Source organism: Heliangelus exortis, chromosome 2, assembly GCF_036169615.1.
Source record: "Heliangelus exortis chromosome 2, bHelExo1.hap1, whole genome shotgun sequence".
In the NCBI taxonomy this organism is placed as follows: domain Eukaryota; kingdom Metazoa; phylum Chordata; class Aves; order Apodiformes; family Trochilidae; genus Heliangelus; species Heliangelus exortis.
In genome coordinates this window covers 78,844,084-78,868,775 of record NC_092423.1, presented here as the reverse complement: position 1 = coordinate 78,868,775, position 24,692 = coordinate 78,844,084, and the positions used below count along the sequence as shown (strand labels likewise).

Sequence of the window (24,692 nt, the reverse complement as noted above, 5' to 3'; positions counted from 1 at the left end):
AATTACAGTAAAATTTCCTATATTAGGTATAAAAGAGTGCAAAATATTTACTGCAACTTTAGGAAGCTCAACACTTATTCTCCAGATCAGAGCTCATTTCCATTGCCAAATCCTGCTGGAACAAATATGCTAATACCAAATACTAGTGGATTTTTTTTTTCCCTGCCTGAACAGGTGGCTCTGGTAAAATGACACTCCATCAAGATGATAACTGCATGAATCAAGTATCGCAATGTTCCAGTTCTTTGTGCTTGAATTATCTTCCTGCCCAGAGGAGGAGGGATACAGGAGGCTCACGTGATCGTAATTGATAAAACACCTGTCTCTTTAGCACAAAATGATTCATTTACAGACACTGCACTGAGAAAGGCAGAATTACCCTGCAATTTATTAATTATGATTAAAGACATTCCTACCAGTTCTATATTATTTGATTTACCTCATTTTTTACATACTCACCTACTCACCTGCCACCTACTCATTATGTACCAGTGCCTGCGGCCCAGGGCTCCATCAGAGCCAATTTCAGAGCCCTGTCCTTGTCCCAGCAATGCTGATCCCCAGCCCTGTTTCAGATTCTTTGGATTTCCTGCATCAGCCTTGGGCCTGGCTTGATCCCCTGCTGTTGCCTGATGCTGCCTGGAGTACCAACAGGACCAGTTGCTGTCCCCACAACTCTGCTCCCCTGGCTGAGCCTGGTGGTGAGGGCACTGCCCATCCATGTCGCAGCCATCGTCGGCTCCCAGTTCCCTGACCCTGGGGAGCAGCCCTGCTCCCCTGCAGCCTTACACAATTCATTAGGGAGCTGACTCTCTCACATCTGCTAGACTGGTCTTCATATTCCTTCTCTTCTCAATCCTGAAGCCACTGAAAGCTGAGCAGTGATCTTGGTTAAAGGTCTCTTACTCTGAATGCCCTAAGAGCTACACACTTAACTGGACTAGGCTGAAATTCAGTGGCCTCTGCAAGTGCTAAGCATATGGTCTCTATCTGAGATTCTCTGAATCTTAGCTCCTCAATAAACCAAAGTACGTTCGTTTAAACATCTTAAAAATCAGCTGTTTATGTAATTTTTCACATACATAGACAGAAAGGTCACAACAGTCCCGTATTTTTCTATCCATCCTCTGGATTATGTTCTATGGGATGTCGTGCTAATGAGGGCCCTATGCCCTCCCCTGCCCTGTGTTACAGGTACAGGAGGGGCCTCAGCTGAGGCCCAGCCTCTCTTCCCTACTGTCATCAGGATCAGACCATGACTTTGGCTTTCCTGAGTACAAGCACCTCTCCCTGAATCTTTGAGTGCCAGCAGCAGGTAAGTGTCCTCTGAGCACAGCTCTGGGAACAAACTTCTAAGCTATATGAAACCATACCAGTAGATGAGGGGAAGAGCTGTATGGATACATACCTGCAATTCAGAAGCACTCACTGGCAATAACAGGTGCACCAAACACACCAGGAATGTGCAGGCACTGTACAAAATCCTCTGCTTGAGGAAGCTTACAGCAAAGTTATTTGAATTGCATATGCAGTATTTATTCTGCACTAACTTTCTCTGGGGACACATGGTCTACCCTGACTAAATTCACAGGGAGAACTTCTGGGAAACAACTGTTCTGCACTTCATTGCATTCTGCTGCCGGGATGAATCCCAAAGACAAAACTCTTGGTTACAACACAGGTTTAGTCCAGCCACAATAAGCAGAAGTAACCCGTACCCATCTTCAATTTAATCCTTAAGCTTACTTCTCACCAACCATATCTGCAGTCTTGCCTAATCCTGTTACCTAAATGGTGCCCTCAGATCCACGGCATTAAACCATGCATGACTGATGTCATGAACATCATCTGCTCTCTGAGACTCTCCACAGAAAGCAACATCCTGGCAGATGAAAAACACAAACTTCAGTGTTTATCTACACCTTTTGTGGCTGTGCTGGGCTGCTCCATTTACTGCCTCTGCCATCCAGCAGTACTGCTGTGACAACTGCAGCCAAACCCACCTGAATGTATGTAGGAATTTCAACAAAAACTTTTCTCAGAAGATGCCTAATTACACTGACCTATTTAACATTTATAATTCAGAAGGCATCATCAGTTGCATTCACTATTTGCTGTAGCCTCTCAGAGTAATTATTTCACAACATTCAGTATCCCCCCTTCACCATTTTCCATATAAAAGTGCTGTAGACCACTTAGGTCTTCAATTTAGACATTTCTAACCCAAACTCAACTTGAAGAGTGGCACTACAACCTACTCCAGAAGATGCAGGCAGCCTGTCAGGCTGTGAACTTCCTTTAGAGATCTACCCTGTTGAGTGAAGGAAGTATGACAGCCAAAGAAACCTGTGATGCCAGAGAAGTTGTTTGCTACTATTAAAACCAAGAAAGAACAGCAATAACAAGCATAAACTCTGAAACTACTTCAAAGACCAAGTGCAACTGTTTTTTTTAAATTTAGCCCAATGATGAATCCACTCTGAAATAAATAGCAAATAGTTCTGTAAACATTTCAGTATACAAGTTCAGAGAACTCCAGAAAAATACAGAGATTATCAATGAAAAAAAACCCAAACATCTAAATCTTCTGAAGTTTTATTAGTAGGGAAGGTTAATTAATGAAAAATCCACCAGGCCTCCACTATCTCTATTTCTTCAAAAAATGTAATGTTGATATTTTCCAAAGCATTTTGAAGTTAAATCCAAATTTTGGGGAGATTTAATTGATTTTAGATACTTGCAAATGCTACTTCTGACACTATGCATGTAAAGGTCAATACTTTCTTCTGACTGCAATTTCATCTTGATGTCAAAAATCAGGAACAGCAGCTTGTTACTGCAATTTTGAGATAGTCTGTGCTCTTTTCATTATAAACTTGCATTTCAAAAAGAGGTTGTTACTGACAATATTCCACAGTCTTTTTCTTCCAGAAAAAATTGCTTCATCAATGTCTTTCTGATCTGGTTCTTTTATTTATTTATTTATTTATTTATTTTTTAAAAGGCAACTTCTCTCTTTTCCATTGTCACACTGTACTTTCACTTCCACTCTGTGACAGCTAGCGAAGAATAAAATTTAATTGACATTTTAATTGAAAGAAAAATAAGCATTACTTATGGGATGAATAGAAGTTCATTCAGTCAAGGCAATGGGCTGCCATGCAAACAAGCTGAAAATGTCCTTCCACAAAGAGTGCCTCATGCTGCTCACCCTCCCAAAGAGAAGAGCATCCTGTCTGATGGGCAGTCTGCTCCTGATCCTCAGCCATTGGGGAGGGGGTTTTACCCCGAGGGCTTGGCAACAGGACCCCCTCCCTGGCTGGGCACTTAGTGCCAAGGAGTAGGCAGTTTTGCCATCGAATTCAAGTAGCAGATTCGTTTGCTGTGTTTCACAATGCTAATAATACACCAACAGTACATTTCAGAATTAATTTCTGGAGCATTTTCAGTCATTTCACAGTCAGTTTCATTAAGTTTTTTTGAGTGATCCTGCCGCATTTACGCAATATTTATGCAAAGAACAAGAAGCAGATCTCCCTCTACCGTCTGTCTGAAAGGAATTCTCACTTAAAGAATTAAATACCAGCTTAATACCTTGTGTTCAAACTGTCTGCTTAGTGTTTCAAGTCATGGTGATTATGTAATTCTGCAGTGTGTAGAAAACAGTCTACTTAAATAAACATCTTGTTACATATGTCCAATGTTGTAACCACACACTTCAATTTAAAATCCCATCAAAATAGTACTTCCTAATTCACAGAATTTTATTTACTTCATAAACTATTCTGATTTAAAATCAGTCCTAACAAAAATTAAGAGAAACCAAATGAAAACTCATTAGCTTACCCTATTCTAATTAAAATAAATATATTTCAAATACAAATCTTTCTCCAGCTATTTGTCTGACATTTGAAAGTAATTATACTTGCCATTGCTAATCAGTTCATCATGATAAATTATGAAATACTTTACGGAACAGTACGATTAGAAAGCTAAGCACAAAAACTTAAGCATTACCCGAATTAAGTTTGCCTCTGCAACTGTAATTCAACCACCATCTGCAGAATAATGATGATCTGCTTCTTCACCCCCACAGGACTCACCCCACTCATTTCTCATCCACTGCACAGGATGGACTTACTTGGTGTGAATCATTTACACTGCAAAAGGGGTTGTTTTGTGTTTGCCTGTTCACCTCTTCTTAGCAAGTACTCCATGACAGGGAAAAGGGGTAAGGAAAATTTGTTCTCTTTCAGATTTTGTTTCAGAGCTTGGATGTTCTGTATTTCTCATTTTTCAGGGCCTTGTCTTGAATCTGTATAGAGTCACAGAATCTCAGAAATTCTGTCTGGCAGGAATGTGTAGGAAGTCACCCAAGTAGAGCCTGCTGCCTGGGGAAAGACTATCACCAACACAAGACGAGGTCAGGGGTTTTGTTATAGAGCCTTGAAGGCAAGAAAGGATTGACTTCCCATCACCTCTATGTTCCAGTGTTGCACTTATCTTCCAGGTAAAGCATAAGGACCAACTTGACCCTTCCAAGTTGAAACTTGGGTGACTTCCTCCCTGCATCCTCTACAGCTTCTGGACACCTCTGCTGAGCAGGGTGGGCCCAATGCTGGACACTATATTGCAGAAGTGGCCACACCCGTATTGAGTAAAGGGGGGAAATTGTCACAGATGAACCCTAATCTTGTCTTACTCATTATGAGAACACATTGCTGGCTTATATTCATTTTGGTGTCCCCTATAAAACCCAGATCCTTTTCAAAAGGGGTGCTCCTTAGACAAAGGGTTTCCAGCCTGTACTGATAAAACTTAAGTGTAAGTGATGGCATATTCCATCAGTGTTCTCCATTCATCCACGTGGCCAGACACTTTATCATAGAAGGCAGACTCATTAAGCATGACTTGCCACTGGTAAATCCACGCTGACTCTTCATCTTTCACATATCTGGAAATGGATTCCAAGAATTCATCCTGCATGTTTTTCCAGCCATTGAGGTAAAGCAGGTTCCCAGACTGTCCTCCTTCTCCTCAAAGACGGATACATTTTTAGCCTTTCCCTAATTCTCAGAACTCCCACAAGAATGAGTATCATAGGTGCCTCACAACTGTATCACCCAGGTTCTCTTGCAGTATTCATGGATAAATTTCATCCAGTTTTACATACCAGAACGTATATATTTTCTCCAAATATTCCTTAAATTGGTCCCTTGGCCACTGCTGATTTCTTCTTTTCCTCCCTAAAACAGTCTGAAACATACAGGAATATCGATCTGGATTTGTCTGTCAAGACTGAGGCACAAAATGTCTTGAGTTATTCAGTCTTTTCCCTTTTATTCATCATTAATTTATCTTCCCCATGCACCAATGGACTCACATCCTCCTCAACTTCTTTCTGCTTTTAGGATACACATGCCTGTAAAATCCCCAGCTGGTACCCTTTATGTCCTTAGTTAGCTCCAGCTAACTTTGATCCAGCTGGGCTTTGATCTTCCTCGTTTTATCCCAAAGTGCCCAACCAAGGCTTTCCATACTCCTTTGTTATTCTCATTTCTACTCCTTGGACTCCTCCTGTGCTTCAGGAAGGTGTTTACCCAAGAGAACCTTCTGCCACAATTTACAGTCTTCCTGTACAACAGAGTGGTTCGTTCCTAAGTTGTTTGGTTTTTATTTTTAAATCGAGTGAATGCCCTTCTCCTATGAACCAGTTTCACAGAGGCTTCAAAATCCATTCAACTTGTGACTGCCATGGATACATAGGTGTTGCTGTCAGGACGAATTTTCAAAACATAGACAAAGCATAAATTAACAAAGTTAAAACTTGAAGTGTGCTACTGAAGTTGAGAATAACAATCTAAAGGTGTAGTCCAGGCCCATAGCAGGCTTATAGCAAATTCAATAGTATGCACTGCTCGCTGGACATGCTGATGTGAAGCTACTGCTGCAGGAACACCTACCCACTGCTGCAAGTTATTCTTCCAGTTCTGCTGTTGATCTCATTCCCGTGTCCTGCCTGGGCATCAAGGGCTGACTACAAAAGAATCGAACTGAGTGGGACAGTAACAGGAATTGTGCTGAGGCCACTAAATCCAGTTCACATTAACTATGAAAAGAGCAGAGCAAACTCCAAACTGGCATCTGCTGGAAACTGTTCTGTTTCTGACTGCAGATTTTCAGTAGAAAATATATTTTTTATTGATAAGGTAAGGGAATCATTCATATTTTATTGAACGCACAAACTTCACAAAATAAAGATTACAGGGGCGGATCTCCCACAGATAAGAGTTAAGTGTAAAATGATTAACTAGGAAAGCAATGAATAAGCTTAGATGCCTGCCAAAAGTCACATTCCCAAAACCATGTCTGCATCAAGCAAAAGTTCAGGTATTCAGAAGGCATTGTAAACACAATCCATCTGCTTTATTTCCTTATTTCTCTAAGAATGAGAAAGAAGGAAAGAAAATGTACTACTGGTATTGGAAACCAAGAAGAAAACTTGGTGGACAGTTTCTCTATAACCCTCATAATACATTCCTGAGCTTGATTTAATAATGGGAGCCATTAGGTTTGCTTGGCTTGTGAGGTGCTATGGAAGTCAATTACTTTTATAGCGTGGCAGCTACCTATAAGGTTTTTTGATAGCTGAAGACCAGTACATGACAGTTATCAAAGTATTTCATAGTATTTTAGTTGCTGCATATTTGTTTTTACCTACTATGTCTGATAATATAAGATATGGCTTGCACTAGCATCACCCAAACTCCATGTACTAACCAGAAAATCATTTGAGTACCCTTATACAAAGTAAGATATGTTTACCTTACTAAAGCATAATCAATTGAAGTTATCACATACCTGCAGGAGAGGACACAAAAATTGTATCTAGGCTAGGTGTCACAATACTTTCACTTTGTAAACTTTAAATCTTTAGACTTTACAGTATAAAGATAATTTACAATAATGATCTGCCCAGGCCCTTGAAGAATGGCTGACTACATAATGCATCCACTAGCAATAAAACATAATCATAGGGCTCATGCTACAAAACCCTAACATTTCTGTACATAAATTAGCCCCCATTTAATAGTAATTACACTGAGTGTCTGCCAAAAGGTCAAGCCAAATGTAACCCTGGCAGAAGCAATACTGCATGTGTTATAGTCTAGACAGATATGTTGGGAGAGTTATGGGGGATTACCAATCAGTTAATGCTTTCCATGTGTTTCTTAATATGTGCAGCCATGATTCTAGAATAAAATATTTGTGATAATGCAGATGCTTTCCAGTTTCTTAAAAGAAATGCTAACTGACTGTTACTCAGTCCAAAGAGTACCAAAAAAATAATGCAGCAATGTAGCTATGTAATCACATACAAACTCCCACCCAGATTCACACGTATCTTTCTTTTTGGTTTATTAGTAAGTAATGATATAATTTCATTACATAAAATGATAATATTGCTGTATTAAAAGTACCAATATATTTGGAGGAGCAAATAGTTAAACAAACTGATTATTTACAGGTCATTTGTGTATACCCAAGTGTGACACATAGCAGGAGTATGCTTCTACACAATCAGTACTTCATTCAAGGGCCTAGTTAAGCAGGCCACCTAAGCCAAGTATAAATAGCTTTTATAATCAAAGGAAGGTGGTGGATTGCCCTGAACTCCTCCAAGGTGGAGATGCCTACTTAACTTTGAGTACCTCCGTTTTCTTGATTAAAATCCAAACTAAAGCACCAATAACTAGAGGAAAAAAAAAAAAATCTGGGAAATCTGGGATTATTCTAATCCCCAAGGAGTCTTTCAGTTCACTTTTCTACAATCCATCTGAAGGCAAAAACAAAATTAACAGTCATCTCAAAAGTAAAGCCAAACCAAAACAAAAATGCAAACACATTGTTCCTGTAAAAGCAATTAAAAATCCCCACAGCATTCCTGGAAATCGTGTAACATTTCAGTTCAGAAAATGCATAATCATGTGAATTTCCCCCAGTTCAGTGACAGACATCCCAGTAACAGCCACTCTCCAGCTGATTTTGTTGGTGGATCCTGTGCCTTTGTGTGCATTAGTTTGTCCCCAGTAGCCTCTACAACCTAGTGACAGAGAAGGGTGATTCAAATGTGCCAAGGTGTGGGCTAAGGAGGACTTTGCTGTTTGCACACAGATGATGTTGAGTAGAACTCACTACCCTGGTTACATCATTATCCTTAGGGTGAAGGCAATAAAACTGCATCATCTTAAATTTATCCCAGGGGTTGATTTTCTTTTGTGCACAAGAGATAATTGTACAAACTCATATATGTTTTTTTCTGCCACTTGGTCAAGCAGTAGGTGAATGTAAACAGAGTAATTACTCTCTGCTGTGCCCCCTTCATCACATGGGCTAAAAAAAGGATGACTTCCCACCCCCAGCCAGTTTGCTAAGGAAATATGAGATCTTGCTTGTTTCTGTGGGATGACAACACTTAAATACTTCAGAGGTCACCAGCTGTGCCCAGGGCCAATGGTCTACCCATTGGCTGAGCAGCTGGAAGTGCAACCAGACAGTGAGCACAGGCAGGTAACTCTAACATGTGAATAAAAGCCCAAACCACAGGAGATACTGTGCATTTTCTCACATTTGCATAGATTAGAAGACAATCCTTCACAGAACGATTCCAGCAACAAAAGACAGCAAATATACGTCAACATCAATCAATTTGACCAGTCTACAGAAAAATGTCCTCAACAAAAATTAATTATATAAGGTCATCCCAGAGAATTAAATAAGTATTTTTTTATATAAATCCTTTTATTTTCTATTTTATAATAAGTTTTTAATTCATTAGGGGATTAAAAAACCCAAATACACCCATATTTTTACATGCACAATACTAATGTTGTGCCCTTTCGTGATTCTATCTTCTGAAACACTTTCTAAGTATTGTACTTCAGCACACAGTAAATCAGGTATCCTGATGGATGAATGACAAGAGGGGAAGAGGAGGAGGTACTTTACAGTGCTACTGTCCTTCAAGAGAAAATGCTGAAGCTGTAACCAACTAACTGTAATAGATGGCTACCTGACAAAAAGAAATGAGCTCTGAAAGTAAAAAAAAATACACTGGGATGAATACTTCAGACCTACTTTGTTATGGAAATTCTCATTATCTAGTGTGCAATTCTAGCTAAAAATACTATCAGGCAGATGTTAAATGTTTTTGTACAGTACATGCAGATACAGCTAAAATAAAAGTTTATTTTTAATTTTTCTTAAAATAAAATGTGTTTACCCTTTCTAAAGGAAATTTTTTCAACAGTAATACAGAACCTGAAAATACAGTATGAAGGTTATTTAGGGAAGGCAATAGGAAAAAATGGCTGCAAACAAAAAAACCTCTTCATTCAACTCAGTTTCAAAGACAGAATTCTTACACCCTGTCTGCCATGACAGGAGTTTAGCACAGACTTTGCTGGAGGAATATCCTCACCCTGTTCTGTTGTTGCCTCTCTGAGGCACTGTCCCCAGGGCTGTGTGTGCATCAGTGAGCTACAGCTGGAAATCAGTTTCACCTTGCATCTGGCTTTGAACCCTCTCACTCTATGTGTGTGAGTGCTTGGTTTTACCATATTCAGAGGTATCTTCACAGTTACAGGCATACCATGCTTTCCACTTCAGCCTTTAAAAAGTCTCAATTTACCCCCAAATCAACCATCTACTTTGCTAATTCTCTCAGAAAGGGGGAAATTAATTTGATTGCAAAGAATGGACTTCAACTTCTTTTCTCAAAGTGTTCTTACTAGCTTATCCTCTCAAGGAAAAATGTTATGGAATGCTGAACCTCCTCTATGGAGGTGTGTAGTGGCAACAGGAACACAAGTTCAACACTTGCTGGGTAAAGTTTCACAGAAGATGACATACAGAAATTATCTGCTGCTTTTCAAAGTCTTCAGTTTGGGCACCAAACTGACTGTAACCTAATCATGCTTGGCAGTCTGCAGCCTATTTCATCACATAGCCCAAGAGCTGTATTTTTATTTATTTGCTTCATCAGGAGGCTTCCTGGGAAAATATTTCCAAAACAGATAAAAGCAACAAAGTTTGTAAGAGCGGTTAGTAGGGACTGCAGGTCTTAAGGCTTTGGTGCTAAGGATATTACCGGAGAGAATTTCTCACCAGCTTCTAGTAGCTCACCAACTTGCAGAAATGTGGAATGCCATCAAAGCCTTCTCACAGCAAGAGACTTCAGCACTGGCTCAACTTGAGCTGCTGGCATTAATTACTCTTGTCCTTGAAGTGAGAGAGTTCATATGCCCAAAATGCTCTGAAAGGGGGTGATAAAATGTTTACTCTGTGATGCTGGCTGGCTTATCCAGAAGGATGAAGCAAGCTCAGTGTACTTCAAACAGAGATCTCTACTGAAAATCCTCAGGCTGAGTGAAGAGACCAAATGATCTTCTCACTCCTAGGGGATGTTTCTTCAGACATGGAGCAGTCTGTTATAAAATAAGGAGGGAAAGCTGCAGAAGTACCCTCTGCCTTTTCTTTGCTATACAGGGCTGTAAGTTTTCACATGTTCCTTTTTTATATTGCCTAGTAATGCAAACAATTTTAAGAGGAGAAAAGCTAGTTAATATACAAATAAAGGGATAAGCACCAAAGAACTTTATCAAATACCCTTTTAATCTCTGGTGGAACTAAGTGGCCATAAAAAACTCTGGATGATTATGTTTCTCATTTTTCTTGGGTAAATAAAACAGTATGTGCTATCATCAGGCACCATAACCATGGGAGGTGATACAGAATTGTCACAGTCAGTTCTTCTTTTGTGTTGAGACAAATATCTGTGGAGCCAGACTATATCACTTTTCCAAAATACCTATTTGAAAAAGACTATTCAGGATGCTGGATAGTCAGCAAAGCAACAACAGAAGTATAATCTGGTTCCCACCAACACCTGTGGCCCTTGTGATTAATTCTTTTGAATGGGCCCAGGTAGATGAGGTAGAATTGGTTCCATCTCTTCAGCTTCCCATGCAGTGCCTGCATGTACATGCTGACATGTTCTAAAATACATGTGTTTTGCCACACAGATGTGGGGACTCTTCTCAAAACAGCTTTGCAGCTGGCCAGTGAGAAGGAGGCATCTTCTAGTTGGATGGGCTTGGTGTCAGCCCAGATCAAGTCAGCAGGCCACAAGGATTCAGACCATACTTTATTACAGTGTCTGCCAAGCTAACGCTCTACTGTTCTCAAATGAAAAAAAAAACCAAATCAGAGAATCTAAGCTCTTACACAACACAATTTCACATCCACAACCTCTGACAGAAGTCAATGTAAATTAACACTAGCTAGTCATGCAAATATGAGCAGACATTTAATGGCCCCATAAAGCACTAGTGAAGAGCAGGCATTCAATCTGAAAGGAACTGAAACCACCAAAATCTGGGAAAGTAGTCAGTCATTCAAAACATACTTGAGATATTGAACATGTCCCTAATGCAAGGCTGGGGTACATGGTAAGCCATTCAGCTCAAGTGGCACCAGTTGATAGTTTTGCCATTGTAATTGAGACTAAGAATATTGTAAAGTACTGAGGCACATTCATTTTTTTCATATGTGCATGGATAACTTCCAGCAACAGTAAATTAGGAAATCACAGGAGGAGCACACACCTGACATAGCAACAAGTAAATATTTATAACTCTATAACACCCAGTTAAGTTATTGGTTTTTTCCTTAAAAAAGCCACATGCATTCATTTAAAAGAGAATAAAAGACCCTAGCCCAAGAATTCAGCTAGATACAGAATTAACAGATTCTGACACATAGGTCCAGCACTTTTAATGCATATACAAACATGAAACCCCATTGAAATACGGACTAGTTTCCTTGTTTGCCCAGGGATCACTTAGATAATATTTTAAAGATGGATGTTGACAGATCACTTTTTGACTACTTCAATGCAAAATCAACGCACTAGGAGTTCTTTCTGCATCTAAAAGAAGATTTAGGCAGAGCAGCTAAGCATCTTTAACCACATTAAATGATGAAGGCAGGAGGTACACCACTGAAGCTTGTTATATATATTTAAACATAGGAGAGTAAAAAGTGTCTGCAATTATTCTGCATTATTTTTCAGAGCAAAAGAGAATGCAAAAGGCACCCCATAACATCATTAAAAAAAAAAACAAACCGAAACAAATAAAGAAAACAGTTATGGTTGAGATTTTTATCAGCTTGAGACCAGAGTGAAACTTCCAGAACAATGAGGAATTTGTTGCATCAATTTGATAGGCTGAAGTAAAGCTTTCACCAGAAATGCTGAAAAAGCATTAAACTTCAGTGCTATTTGAATACTACTGCTGTAATTAATACAGTATGACCTTGTATAAACCTTATAAATGTGTTCATGAATATGCAGAGTGGGAGTAGCTGCACTGTCAAGAGAAAGTGGTGTGCTTAAGTATCTGACACAGCTACATATTTAGTTCTGTTGGTACTTCTCCCATGAGTATCTTCTGAATAAAAATATGACAGCAGCAATCAGAGGACACTGATCTATTAACACTGAAATCTCCCTTTCCTCTCAAATATTAACATTAGATTTGTATTCTAGTTACATTCCTGAATGATGGCAGCATTCAGTAAGGAACAATTTCATATCTTGCAGAAATTCGCTTCTGAAACTTTATGTTTTACTGGGATGCAATCACTGTGGCCTCCCAGACTGGTTTATAACTCTTTTCTGGACTGGACCTTTGCGTTTTTTGAGAAGGTGAAACACTTTTCCCACACAGACCGACTCTTACTGATTTCCTTACTGTGACTTTTCTTTCCCATTTTGGTTTGTGATTAGAACCTGGCTGCCAGCAGTTACACATGAGCCAGTGAGTGTTTCAGTTCTTTTGAATAAACATTTTGCATAGTTGTTGCCCATGAAACCAGCCTTCCGGACAGTTTTCAATTGGGCTGCCTGAAATTAGGCACTGAAACAGGTTTGCTGGTAGGACTTGTGACCTTCTGGGGGACCCAGGCTGGAGCATTTAATGAAGGACTGTGTACTGTGGAAGGGACTCACGTTGGAGGAGTTCATGGAGAACTGTCTCCTGTGGGAGGGACCCCATGATGGAGCAGTAGAAGAGTGGCAGGAGTCCCCCCTTCCTCAGAAGGAAGGAGCAGCAGAGACAATGTGTGATGAACTGACCATAGCCCCCATTCCCCATCCCCCTGTGCCATCAGGAGAGAGGAGGTAGAGAAATCAGAAGTGAAGCTGAGCCGTGGAGGAAAGGAGGGGTGAGGGGAAAGTATTTTAACATTTGGTTTTATTTCTCATTACCCTACCCTGATTTGATTGGCAAGAAATTAAACTGTTTTCCCTGAGTCAAGTCTGCTTTTGCCCATAATGGTAATTGCAGAATGATCTCTCCCCATCTTTGTCTGGAGGATGGTAAATCCTCCACTATAAGCAACTGGGATTCCAGACTGAGTTTTCACCTAACATTCCCTAATAAGTAGAAATGAATCAGAAACTATAAACCAAAGGCACAGTATTTTCTTAGTACAGACAAAGCAGTCACAGCTAAGTCAGACTTTCACAGAGCTTAATGAGGTAAGGTACCAGTATCTCAGTGGGGAGCCAAGTAAATTGGGTGATTACTTTTAACACATGTCAAACTGAGGTATGGCAATTTATGGAAGACGAATATTAAGATCAGATTTCTAAGTGATAGTGTATTTAGAGCTTTGAATTATCTAAACCGATTCAAACTACTCAATTTATGTAAAATTAATTAGTACAATATTGTATTAAAGCTGTTTTCTTTTTTCCAATCACAAATGTATGCAAAACGCATTTTGTAAACAATATCTTTAAGGAAAAAAGACAAGAAGAGGAAAAGCAGGTCTGATGTTGCTGCCATCTTTCATATGATTTAATGCTGATTTTGGCTGGATTACTGTTTGACTGGAGTTGAAGACTTAAGAACTTGGTTAAAAATTATAATAAGCAGAGAGGAGGACTAAAAATTATAGTTAAGGAACTTTCTAATTGAAAAAACATAAAAACTCCTCAAGAAACTGCAAAAAGGGGAGATCAGCAGAAAGAAGAATAGTTCATGAACTGCAGCAAAAAAATGCAAAGCAAAGATCTGACTATTTCTATATAATGGACATTGCAAAATATTTCGTAGCACTGTACATGGGATGGACAGTATTACAGCACTTCTCAGATAATATTTAAAGTTTTCATCAATGAATGCATTATAAAACCAAAGGCACTGAACTGAATCCCCCTGCCCCCAACTTCTCCTGGCACATTTGCTAGTATTTAACCTTATGTAATACAACCTGATGTCTCTAAAATCTGTTTACAGTACACGTTCAGAAACAGCTATCAAGTCTTATGAACACCAGTACTTTTCCTATGATACTGAGTATCACCATTGACAATCCTGATGCTTCTGAATTTTAACCAGTGTCCCTTCAATAAACAGCTCTAACAAAAGGAAAAAAAGAAAACATCAGAGGACAACCAAACAGCATCTTAGAAGAAATTCTCCCTACGAAGATGACAATGGACTTTCCATTTATCAGATAGACAGCACTATATCTGCCTGCAACCACATTACACCTTTTTTATTTACGTTACCTTCCTTGCCAAGTGAGATCTTGAATCAGAAATGTGAGGCTTGTAACTGATCCCACATAAAAGAATGAGAGCTGTCCAGTTTATTGGGGGTGGAGGGTATTTAAGGAATGGCAGCTAAGGTACTACATGCACAAAGCATGCCCTACACCCATAATCTCCATAGTTTTCTAATCTTCCCAAAATGTTCTGACTCTGATAAAGAGATTAAGGGGGATGGAATCATTTAAAGAAGATGAATGAAGGCCAAATAAGTATCTGAAGCCATCTGAGAGAACAAAAGGAGGCATATGGGAAATAGAGAGGGTTTGATACAGGAAATATATTAAAGGGCCATATTACAGTTGAAGGACCTGGGTTTAGAAGGAAGATCAACCTGCTCAGGAAAGCCACTTGAGCTGTTGCTACAGCTAGCTAGGAAGGACTGAAGAAACACAGTAAGCACAGTCTTCTTCAGGCAGATTTGAGCTTATTTTGTATGAGGTGACCAGAAGCCATTCTGCTATGACAGCATTACATCAGGCAAGGTGCCATCCTCATGTGGCCACAAGTCCTCAGGCTGACCCCACAGCTCAGGCTACAGTAAGCTCACATCAGTTTGCAAATGGGCAAGCATATACATTCACAAAAAAAAAAACAACAAAAAAAACCAAAACAAAACCAAAAACCATCAAAACAAAACAAACAAGGAAGAAAGATTTCAAGACCAATGTGAAAAAAAAAAATCCATCAACTATGAGGTAGGATGAAATGAGGTTTGCAGGATCAGGGATTCACATCAGTCCCAGAGAAGCAGTTGGGAAAAATTCACAGGAAGAAAGAACTTATGGTGTGGGGAGACCAACACTGGACATGCCCACCAAGAGAAGGGGCAGACTTACAATGGACACTTCTTTCAGAGACATCTCTTCAACTGAGACTGGTTAAACATCAGAATTGTGAGAATTACAACGTGGTACACATCTTTATAGAAGGAATTTTGTCACTGTGATTGAGTAACTTGTTTTCTAGTAAGTTGAAGATAATGCAAGCCAATTATACTAACAAACTCTTTTCAAAATCAATACAACTCAGATACAAATGCCTAGCTTCTGTCACATATCCCAGTGTATGCTGATATCCACATACATTAACCTGAATTTAAATCCAATACAAGTATATTTGCAATATGGAAGTTATCACCTTTTATATTTCATTATATTCTGATTACATATAAACAATCAGTAATGATTATTACTTTTTCCCTTACACTTTTCAGATATTACTTCTGAAAGGGAAACAAATCATTTGAAGAACCAAAGGTGATTGCTATAGACAAGTAAAAAAATACCGTTTTTTTACTTTGCCTCTTAATATAATTTTTTTAGTTAGTTATCTACTAGGATATACTAAAATTTAGTAGGATATCTACTTTGGATGCAGCATGCAACATAGATTGTATTACTACACCATTTACCTAACAATTTTTCCATGATGTATGGCAAAATATTAACTGATTTATTTTCTTGTCTCTGAGATAAGTTACAGAATCTCCAATACACAAGGAGAAAAAAAAACCAGTGCTTTAAAGAACTTGCCTAATAGGCTTGTATTACTAATATTTCAACAAAACAATATGGATTGGAACTCAAAAATTGCTGTGACTCAGTCCTCCTTTTGCAAGGCTTTGTCAGAATGGAAACTCTTCTTACGCTATTTTCATTCTCACATCCAGAGTGATTTTTAGGAATGGATGTATTATGTTGCACACATAAGTGCACCTTGGTGTTATATGAAGAAGTTTGGCACACAAATGTAAGTATAAAAACATACTACATTTGTTAAGGATTAAAGTATTCTAGTCATACAATGTAAAATCAATTTGTCTCCTATTAAAATCCATTTCTCATCTTCACAGAGCAGAAAAAGAATCTACTTCATGTATTTATTGTAACTCCAGCAATGGCATCTGGAAGCCATAAGGCATGTTGCTTTTTGTGCACATCTTCATGACTTTTTTGTGCTCATTAAGTTGGGTGTAATAGTGAGAAAGTATTGACTTCACTTAAGGAGCTGAGGAAATTTACAAGAAGAAAAACATCTGTAATATACAAGCTTGGATGAGGAGACTGGTCAAAGCTGTTATAACAAGAAGAGAGGAAAACCCAGAGCAGCACTTCTAGAGATCGTTTTTTGAATGGCCTGAACCTTATTTTCCAATTTCTACCTTGAAGTTTATAGCACTGAAAATCATCGTCTCTGCTGACACACAGAAAAAAGCATTTAGTTTTTACAAAAAAAAGCCTGAGAAATACCAATTCATGCCAAAGGGAGATGATTAAGTCAAAACAAATGTTTTGCAGTACTCACCTTAGGCACCCAGTGGCATTGCGCAGCACCTGTGATGAATGGAGTTGTATTTTATGATCATCCTGGAGAGGAGAGTTTTCCCATCCAGAGTGAGGGATGATCACGGCATTGGTCAACACTGTGAGGGCATCTTGGATGATTGGCATTTTCAGTGCATCACAGGAGGATAGATTCCAGAGAACTCCTACAAAAAAAAAAAGCAAATTACTAATAATTAACAGTTCTGCACAAAAGACTGATGAGGTTTTGTTTTGTTAGAAGCCAACAAAACATTTCACAGTATTGGTATGCTTAATAAAGCTGTTTCTGTCAAGAAAAAAAAAAGACTGCACTGTAAATGGGACTGAATGATACCTGCACAGGTACAAGGATGCCTGAATACAAGCAGTCACTGAAACACTGAAAATTTCTCAGAAGCAAACTTAAAAGCTGAGCAGCTAGTTACTATCTAGCCCTCTTTTAGGCTGTGAACCACACATAGAATGAAGGAGTATTATATGGATGTTATTACATGGACTTCAGTTTTCTTCCTTCTCAATAAAATTAAGATAAATCAATAGCAGAAAATACATTCTGACTTATTCTAAGACCATCACTGTTGCTAAATCCCCATTGAGAGAACAAAACTCCAATTCTGTGATCTTCAGTGTAATGAAAAGTAACTGTCTATGATAGTTGGTAGCATTGTATTAAACCAGCCTTCATCAAGTATTTTTTTAGTTCATAAATATTTTACTATACATAATTACAGAATAGTACCATTTTGCATGTAAACAAAAAGATTATCGTTACAATGCACAAGGAGATTAACTGGAATTTCAAAAAAAAAACAAAAGAAACCTCTTTTCTGTTAAAATCCATAATGTGCCAAAGAAAAGGAAGAGCAATCAAGAGCCAAAGCCTTCTGAGCACAACCAGAAGGATCAGAGACCCTGCAGATATGCCACACCAGAAGCAGGAAAGAAACTGGGGGCAAAAACCCCCTGTTTTCCATTCCCTTCTTTGTATTTTTATATTTGCTGGAAAAGAACATCTTATTTTTGTGCTGCACTAAGGAGTCTGCTGCTGCTGGGCAGCTATGCTCTGAATCACAGAATCACAAAATTGCCATGGTTGGAAAACACTCCTAACATAGCTGTGTCTAACCATCAACATCTCCCTCCCTAAAAAATTATCCATGTATCACCATGCCCACAAAGATCATGTCCAGAAATGCCTCATCTACATGTTTTTTAAATACTTCCAAACTTCCAATAGTGATTCCACCAGCTCCCTGGGCAGTCCATTCCAAGGCCTAACTACCCTCTTGGTAAAGAAATGCTTCCTCAGACATAGTCAGAACCTCCTCTGGTGCAATTCCAGGTCATTTCCTCTTGTCCTATCATTGCTCACTTATAGAGAAGAGGCCACCACCCACCTCCCTACAACCTCCTTTCAGGTAGCTGTAGCAAGCAATAAGGTCTCCTCTCAGCCTCTACTTCTCAAAACAAACTTTCCCAATTCCCTCAGCCTCTCCTCACAGGACTTGTTCTCCGGACCCTTCACCAGCTTGGTTGCCCTTCTCTGAAAACACTCCAGCACCTCAATGTCCTTCCTGTAGTGAGGGGCCCAGAACTGAACTCGGTACTCAAGGTGCAGCCTCACCAGTGCTGAGTACAGGGGCACCATCACTTTCCTGCTCCTGCTGGTCACACTGTTCCTGACACAAGCCAGGATGCTGTTGGCCTTCTTGGCCACCTGGGCACACTGATGTTTCATATTCAGATAGCTGAAACCAGCACCCTAGGTCCTTTTCTGCCTGGCAGGTTTCCAGCCACTCCTCCCCAAGCCTGTAGTGTTGTATGGGGTTGTTGTGACCAAAGTGCAGGACCTGGAACTTGGCCTTGTTAAACCTCACATTATTGGCCTTGGCCCACTGGTCCAGTCTGTCCAGGTCCCTTTGCAGAGCCTTCCTATCCTTGAGCAGATGAACATTCCCACCCACCTTGGTGTCATCTGCAAACTTAGAGAGTAAGCACTCAATCCCCTCATCTAGATAACTGATAAAGATGTTGAACAAGACCAGCCCCAAAACTCAGCCCTGGCAAACACCACTGGTGACCGACCAGCTGCCAACTGGATTTAGCTACCAGGCAGTGATGTTCATTTAAGCCCAGTGTCCTCCCAGGAGCAGCTGAAAGAACCAACCTGCTTATTCCTTCACTGTCATTTCCCACCCTACCTCCTCTTGCTTAGAGTCCAACCACATTCCTTTCTGCTTTCCTTACTACACTGATAGTAGCCTGACCCCACCTAACCTGTCTAACCTCAAAAAAATGAGTTTCACCTTTTGGTTATCAAGTCTTGAACTGATATGGAGCAAGATTATTATCATCGTCACATATATGAGGTTACAAACGTGAACTCTACACTGTGAAATACCAAAGTGAGTGGTGCTGTGAGGAAACTGCTAAAAACCTTATGAACATAGACATCTATAAATATAAGCAGCAAGAACATGGCTTGCTCATGGCTTTCTTTAGCATTCTGTGTTTTGAAGAAGAGGTGTAATTAACAGAAATCAAACTGGTTTTTTTGGGTTTCCCTTTATAATTAATTATCTCGATGGGGAGACTGTTTGAACTATATAATTTCATGTTTTAATTAATTTATATGGAACTGTGTGCAAAGACATGCAGTTTAAAATACAAATTCTGCTTAGCATACTAATAAAAAAAATGCACCTCTTTAAAATAATCTGTTTGTGGTAATCAGGCATAAAATGACAGACCTTAGCTACAGGCCAAAAAAAAGAAAAAGAAGAATTTTTTTTTTCCATTAAAGAATTACTTTTTTAGAGGGAAAAGAGTCTTTCTTTTAATTCTGTTCTGAATGCCTTTATGAAAAGAAATATCATATTTAAAGGAATAAAGCCCTTCCTAAAGATATTTACACTTGCTCTTCTATAACCTATTCTTGGTAAGCTTTACTGGCATATCTATTATTCCTGAAATATTTAGTATTTTGCTGCTTTTAGCCAGTACAAACAATGGGGTTGCCTTTTTTAAAACATTTATCTAGGCAGGTATAAATGATGTGCATGGCACAGAAGCAGAGAATCAGAATGCAAATCTTTCCTCCTCCAAGGTCCAATTCAGTTCTTAAGCAAGACAATGTGTGTTGCTTTTTTTGAGAAGAAGCAATATTTTGGAAGTGAAGCAGAAGAGAGTGCTTTGATGGCAACAAAACAGTACTCTGGCCCTCAGGGACTAGTCACATACTGTAAAAGCAGATGTCTAGCAAAATGCTTAAAAATGTGTATGTTTACACCATTTTATATTCACTTTAGGTTCTTGCTTATTAAAAGTAACTCACATAAACCTCATGATAAGCTGGTAATCAGCAATAGCTGAGATGCCCAGAAATATTCTTTAAGCCCTTTCTTAAGGGCCCTCTATCTAAAATCCACTTAACACTCCACATGAGCTTTTGCTCAATAAACTGCCATAGGAGCAGGTGAGTTCCAAATTACAATAAAAAACTACATATGCATCCAAGAGCCAAAAAAACAGGCTCTGGTTTCACTAACTGGAAACTAAACCTTTGCAGTAAAAGGATAACTAGGCTAAATCAGCTGTTCTACTTTCTCTTAAATCATTATAAGTCAAGCCAGAATCAAGCAAATTGGCACTGCACAGTTAGCCTGAAACCATCTTTCAAAGTTCTTCCACCTCACACACAGTTCTAAGGAGTAGAGATAATTTTCTTTTATCCAAGAACAATGTGTTTTATTTAATTTTGAGCCTTTGAATACTACCAACCACATTAATGAAAAAAACAATTTTATTTTGACAAGATATAATTTATTCTCACAAGTAGCGAAGTCTGCTACTTGCTGAGGCTGGCATTTTAAGTGCCTCCTTGTATCCATCCTTAATTAAGGATTTGCAATTATGAAAGGGCACTGGCAATTCACTTCCCATTACTTTTGCTGAGGATGACCTGCAGCTAGATTTATGTGGGGTCTAAGAGGATGATCCATTCCCTTGACATTGCAAGGGGAAGTGATGAAAAATTAAATTTTTTACCTGAGGCACCTTCCATTATGGCGCTACATCTTCTCTATATGACTGAACATATTTTTCAAGCATGTATGCATGAGATGCCCTTTAAAACGATACTAAAAAGCTGGTCACTGAGGTAATTTGCCACCTTACCCTAGAAGCCCTTATTGAATTAGGTTTCTGAGCACAATAAGCAAGTCTGGAACAGTCTCAGAGATGCCTTGACTGTCTGTAAATAACTTGTGCTTCATAAGCTGCCCACTGCACGGAAGGAACCAGCCTCAGCATGCCAATGATTCCCCAGGAATTGTGGGACCCATCCTGTTGTATATGTATTAAAAGAGAGCTGTTAATCCAACAACTTGGTGGTCCAAGTCAGTTCAGGATCCATAGACTGAATCTTGGGAGAGAAGGGAAGTAAAGAACTCATCAATTCAGTGTTGAACATCTCCTACTCAGTCACTTGTGTTCATACTATCTCACCTCCTCTTTGGTTTAAGGTCATGTGATGCTCAGAGTAGGCATTTTCTCCCCCCATGTGCAGATCACTTTAGGTCTTGTTTGGTGCTTCATAGGAAGAGAAAAATAGCTACACCAGATTGATTGTGTCTATTTGCAGGTTGATGCTTTTCACCATTTCATGTAACAAACTGAAGCACACAGAATGAATACCTTGGTAATCTCATTTTGAGTTTGAAACTAAGGAGAAACTGGTAATGAAAACATTCAGCTGGTTCTGATCAGGAGATGGATTTCAGGTCTGAGTAGCAATTAACTGTGTTGCAGACAACAGATTAAAGACTCTCAGAGGAATCTATGGGAATGCTCACTATGGAGATACTGCTGCACCAAATAGCTTCTGGAGTAGCTTTTCAGAGGACATGCATTCACTATGTTCAACAGGTTATTTAATGCACTAAATGTAAATAATATTTTCTAAGAAAGCCTTTTATAGGTAACAACAATTAAATTTAAAAACTGTTTACATTTTTTGAAAGACATAACTGTAATTTTTCAAAGACATAACGGTAGAGATACAATTCATAAGGAAAACTACCCACAGATCTTAGTTAAGGCAATTTAAGTTTGTTGCCACTGGAAGAGGGAACTGAGAGAATACCTTTGATTTTCTTTCTCTTAGACAAAGAGAGAGAGCTTATCCACTGTGCTTTTAGCTTAGAAACAGCATGGCTTTTTACATAAATCAATTTAAGCTCTTCCAATACATACCTCATCACTTACCCTAAAGAAGTAAGACAAAGTATTTTAAAAACTTAAATTAATTCAATCTAATGGAGCAGTCTGATACAAAAAACCCCATCACCTCTGAATCAGGCTGGACCTCTAACTCACCTTGATTAAACCCTTCAATGCATTTTTTAGTGTTTTACCTAGAACTGGTACTTACACATGTAAAGTCAGATATAAAACTTAATACCAGATAAGACACATTATTCCATCCAAAGTTAAGAAAATAGACATTATACAGTTCCATCCAAAAAGCGCCATCCTGTCAAGACAGCATGTGCAAAATCAGGCAAGTCTAACCAATTATCCAGCGAATGAGTTATTACTACCTCTAGTCAACAAATATAAATGGAAACCAAGAAACTGGAAAAGTCAACCTTTCCAAAAAGCATTGCCCTGGCCTCACTGCCACTAAGTATTTTAATTTTTTATTGTGCTGCAAAGGATGTATTTAGCAAGACAAGTTATATGGTAAAGTTTCAAAAGTAAACAAATATTATCGGGAGAAACAAAACTTTTATTCCTCTCAGTGTCATACGTATAAGTTAACCTTTAAGCTATACTAAGATGTTGCTAATTTAATATTCTCTGTAAAAATACAAATCCAAGTCTTCCAGCTTTTCTAGGCTTTTCTTTTCCACCTGAATTTAATAGCTTGTTCATGGACCAAGCAGAATGCCATCTGGTAGTGCTTGGAGACCACATCCTAGGAAGAGCAGACATGGTGTTGGAATGCTTTTGTTGGTTATATGCTCAAGGCACATGGGCATTACAAGGAGTTGCCCTCATGAACATGACAATTAAGACTGAAATCTAAGAGCTAAACACCCTGTGCAGAAGCCAAGCACAAGGGATCATTTGCTGGAGTCCTTAGGAAAAATGTTTCCACCCCAAGCTCTTAAGTGCTAGGAATGCCATTTGCTGGGTTTTACTGAAGCTTTGACACTTGGAGCTCCCTGAAGCTGCAGTATTGCTCTCTGGAATTGGATCTGTTCTGTGACAACAGGGTGTGAGTCCCAATGCATTACAGCAGTGCTGCTGTAAAGATGCTGAATGCCAACCACAGCATTTCTCAATATGAAGTGCAGTAAGACTTCACACACCCAGTACAGCCATCAAGGTGAGGAACTGGTCTCAGGAACAGGCTTGCTGTTGGAAACTAAAGTGGATGATCTGAATTCTGGCACCTTAACAATTCACACCTCATAAGGCAGCTCCTTAAAAGCAGACTCTAAGATTAATACTTGGTATAACAGAGAAGGAAACTTTATCAGTTTTCTTGAAATAATTTTTTATCTGGTTACTGAATTAGTACCTATGAGCACCTTCCTGTAATTCACTTATTTAAATGCACAGAGTGGATTTCTAACTATGTGTAAGATGACCCAAGAAAAGTACAAATTGAGAAAGAGTGGGTTTCAGTCAAAGTTAGAAACAGGCAGCATTTTAAGGAACAGTAAGCAAGGTTGGAGATAAGTGAGGCTTTCTTCCCCTTTGCAGTCACTCATAGCCTTACAAAAAATCCCCCCAAAACCCAAAAAACCTTTAACATCTACAGAGAATAATTACTGCTTTTTTTTTTTAAAATTACAAATTTGATCTTGACTACATGTAAGTATTTGACTACATGTGAGAGAAGTAATACAAGCATTTCCCCTGGAAAGCTAACTTTTCCTTTCTCAATGACCACTCTTTTCATTCCAAAATTGCATCTAGAATTTTATAAAAACAAAAAGGGGGGACAGATTTTAATATTGCTTGCAATCAAATTCTGTCCAAATGATATTGCATTTACTCAGAAAGTCTGTGTTATTCTCACAGGACTGAATTTTGACCTAACACTGCTGCTCTCTCTGCTGTATACTTTAAAATAATGTATAGCTGTGAAAGGAAACTGTCAGAGAAGAATGCTAGACAGTCAGTGCCCTTAATCTTAGGCAGTAGAGGAATTAGCAAAAGAGCTAAATTAAGTTACTGTGGAAAGATCAATGGTTCCTGCTTAACTGGTTTTCCTAACTGATGAAATTACACTGGTCCTGTGAAACTCACTAGACAGACCAAAAGCAATGAATTCTAAGTGAGAGACACAGGAATGAAACAAAGAAACAGTTTTCAACCATACTTTAATCCCAACACATGGCTAATAGCAATACCATCCCAAATTAATTACTTCTATTAGAAAACAAGGATATCGAGCAAGGGTTTGTATATGAATGGAAATATATTTTTTCAATGTTAACTTGTCTATTTTATTGAAGAATTTTTTCTACCACTCAAAATCAAAATGTATTGGTATCCAACTCAAATATGAAAATGCTATACATAAAACTGCACAAGAAGTTACAGTTTTAAGTATCAAACACTTCTTTTCATGAGAACTAATTAGCAGGTTAGTCCTATCTATGAATTTTCTA

At 38.8% G+C, this 24,692-nt stretch overlaps 1 protein-coding gene across 7 annotated transcripts in view; it reads right to left on the bottom strand.

The window, feature by feature from the left end:
* Positions 1 to 24,692, bottom strand: part of CTNND2 (catenin delta 2) — a 630,944-nt gene that overhangs the window by 107,345 nt on the left and 498,907 nt on the right. For all 7 annotated transcript variants that reach the window (XM_071736667.1, XM_071736669.1, XM_071736668.1 and 4 more), the window contains one exon: positions 16,988 to 17,171. In XM_071736667.1, coding sequence (XP_071592768.1) covers positions 16,988 to 17,171 — 184 coding nt within the window. The remainder of the gene's footprint in view (positions 1 to 16,987; positions 17,172 to 24,692) is intronic.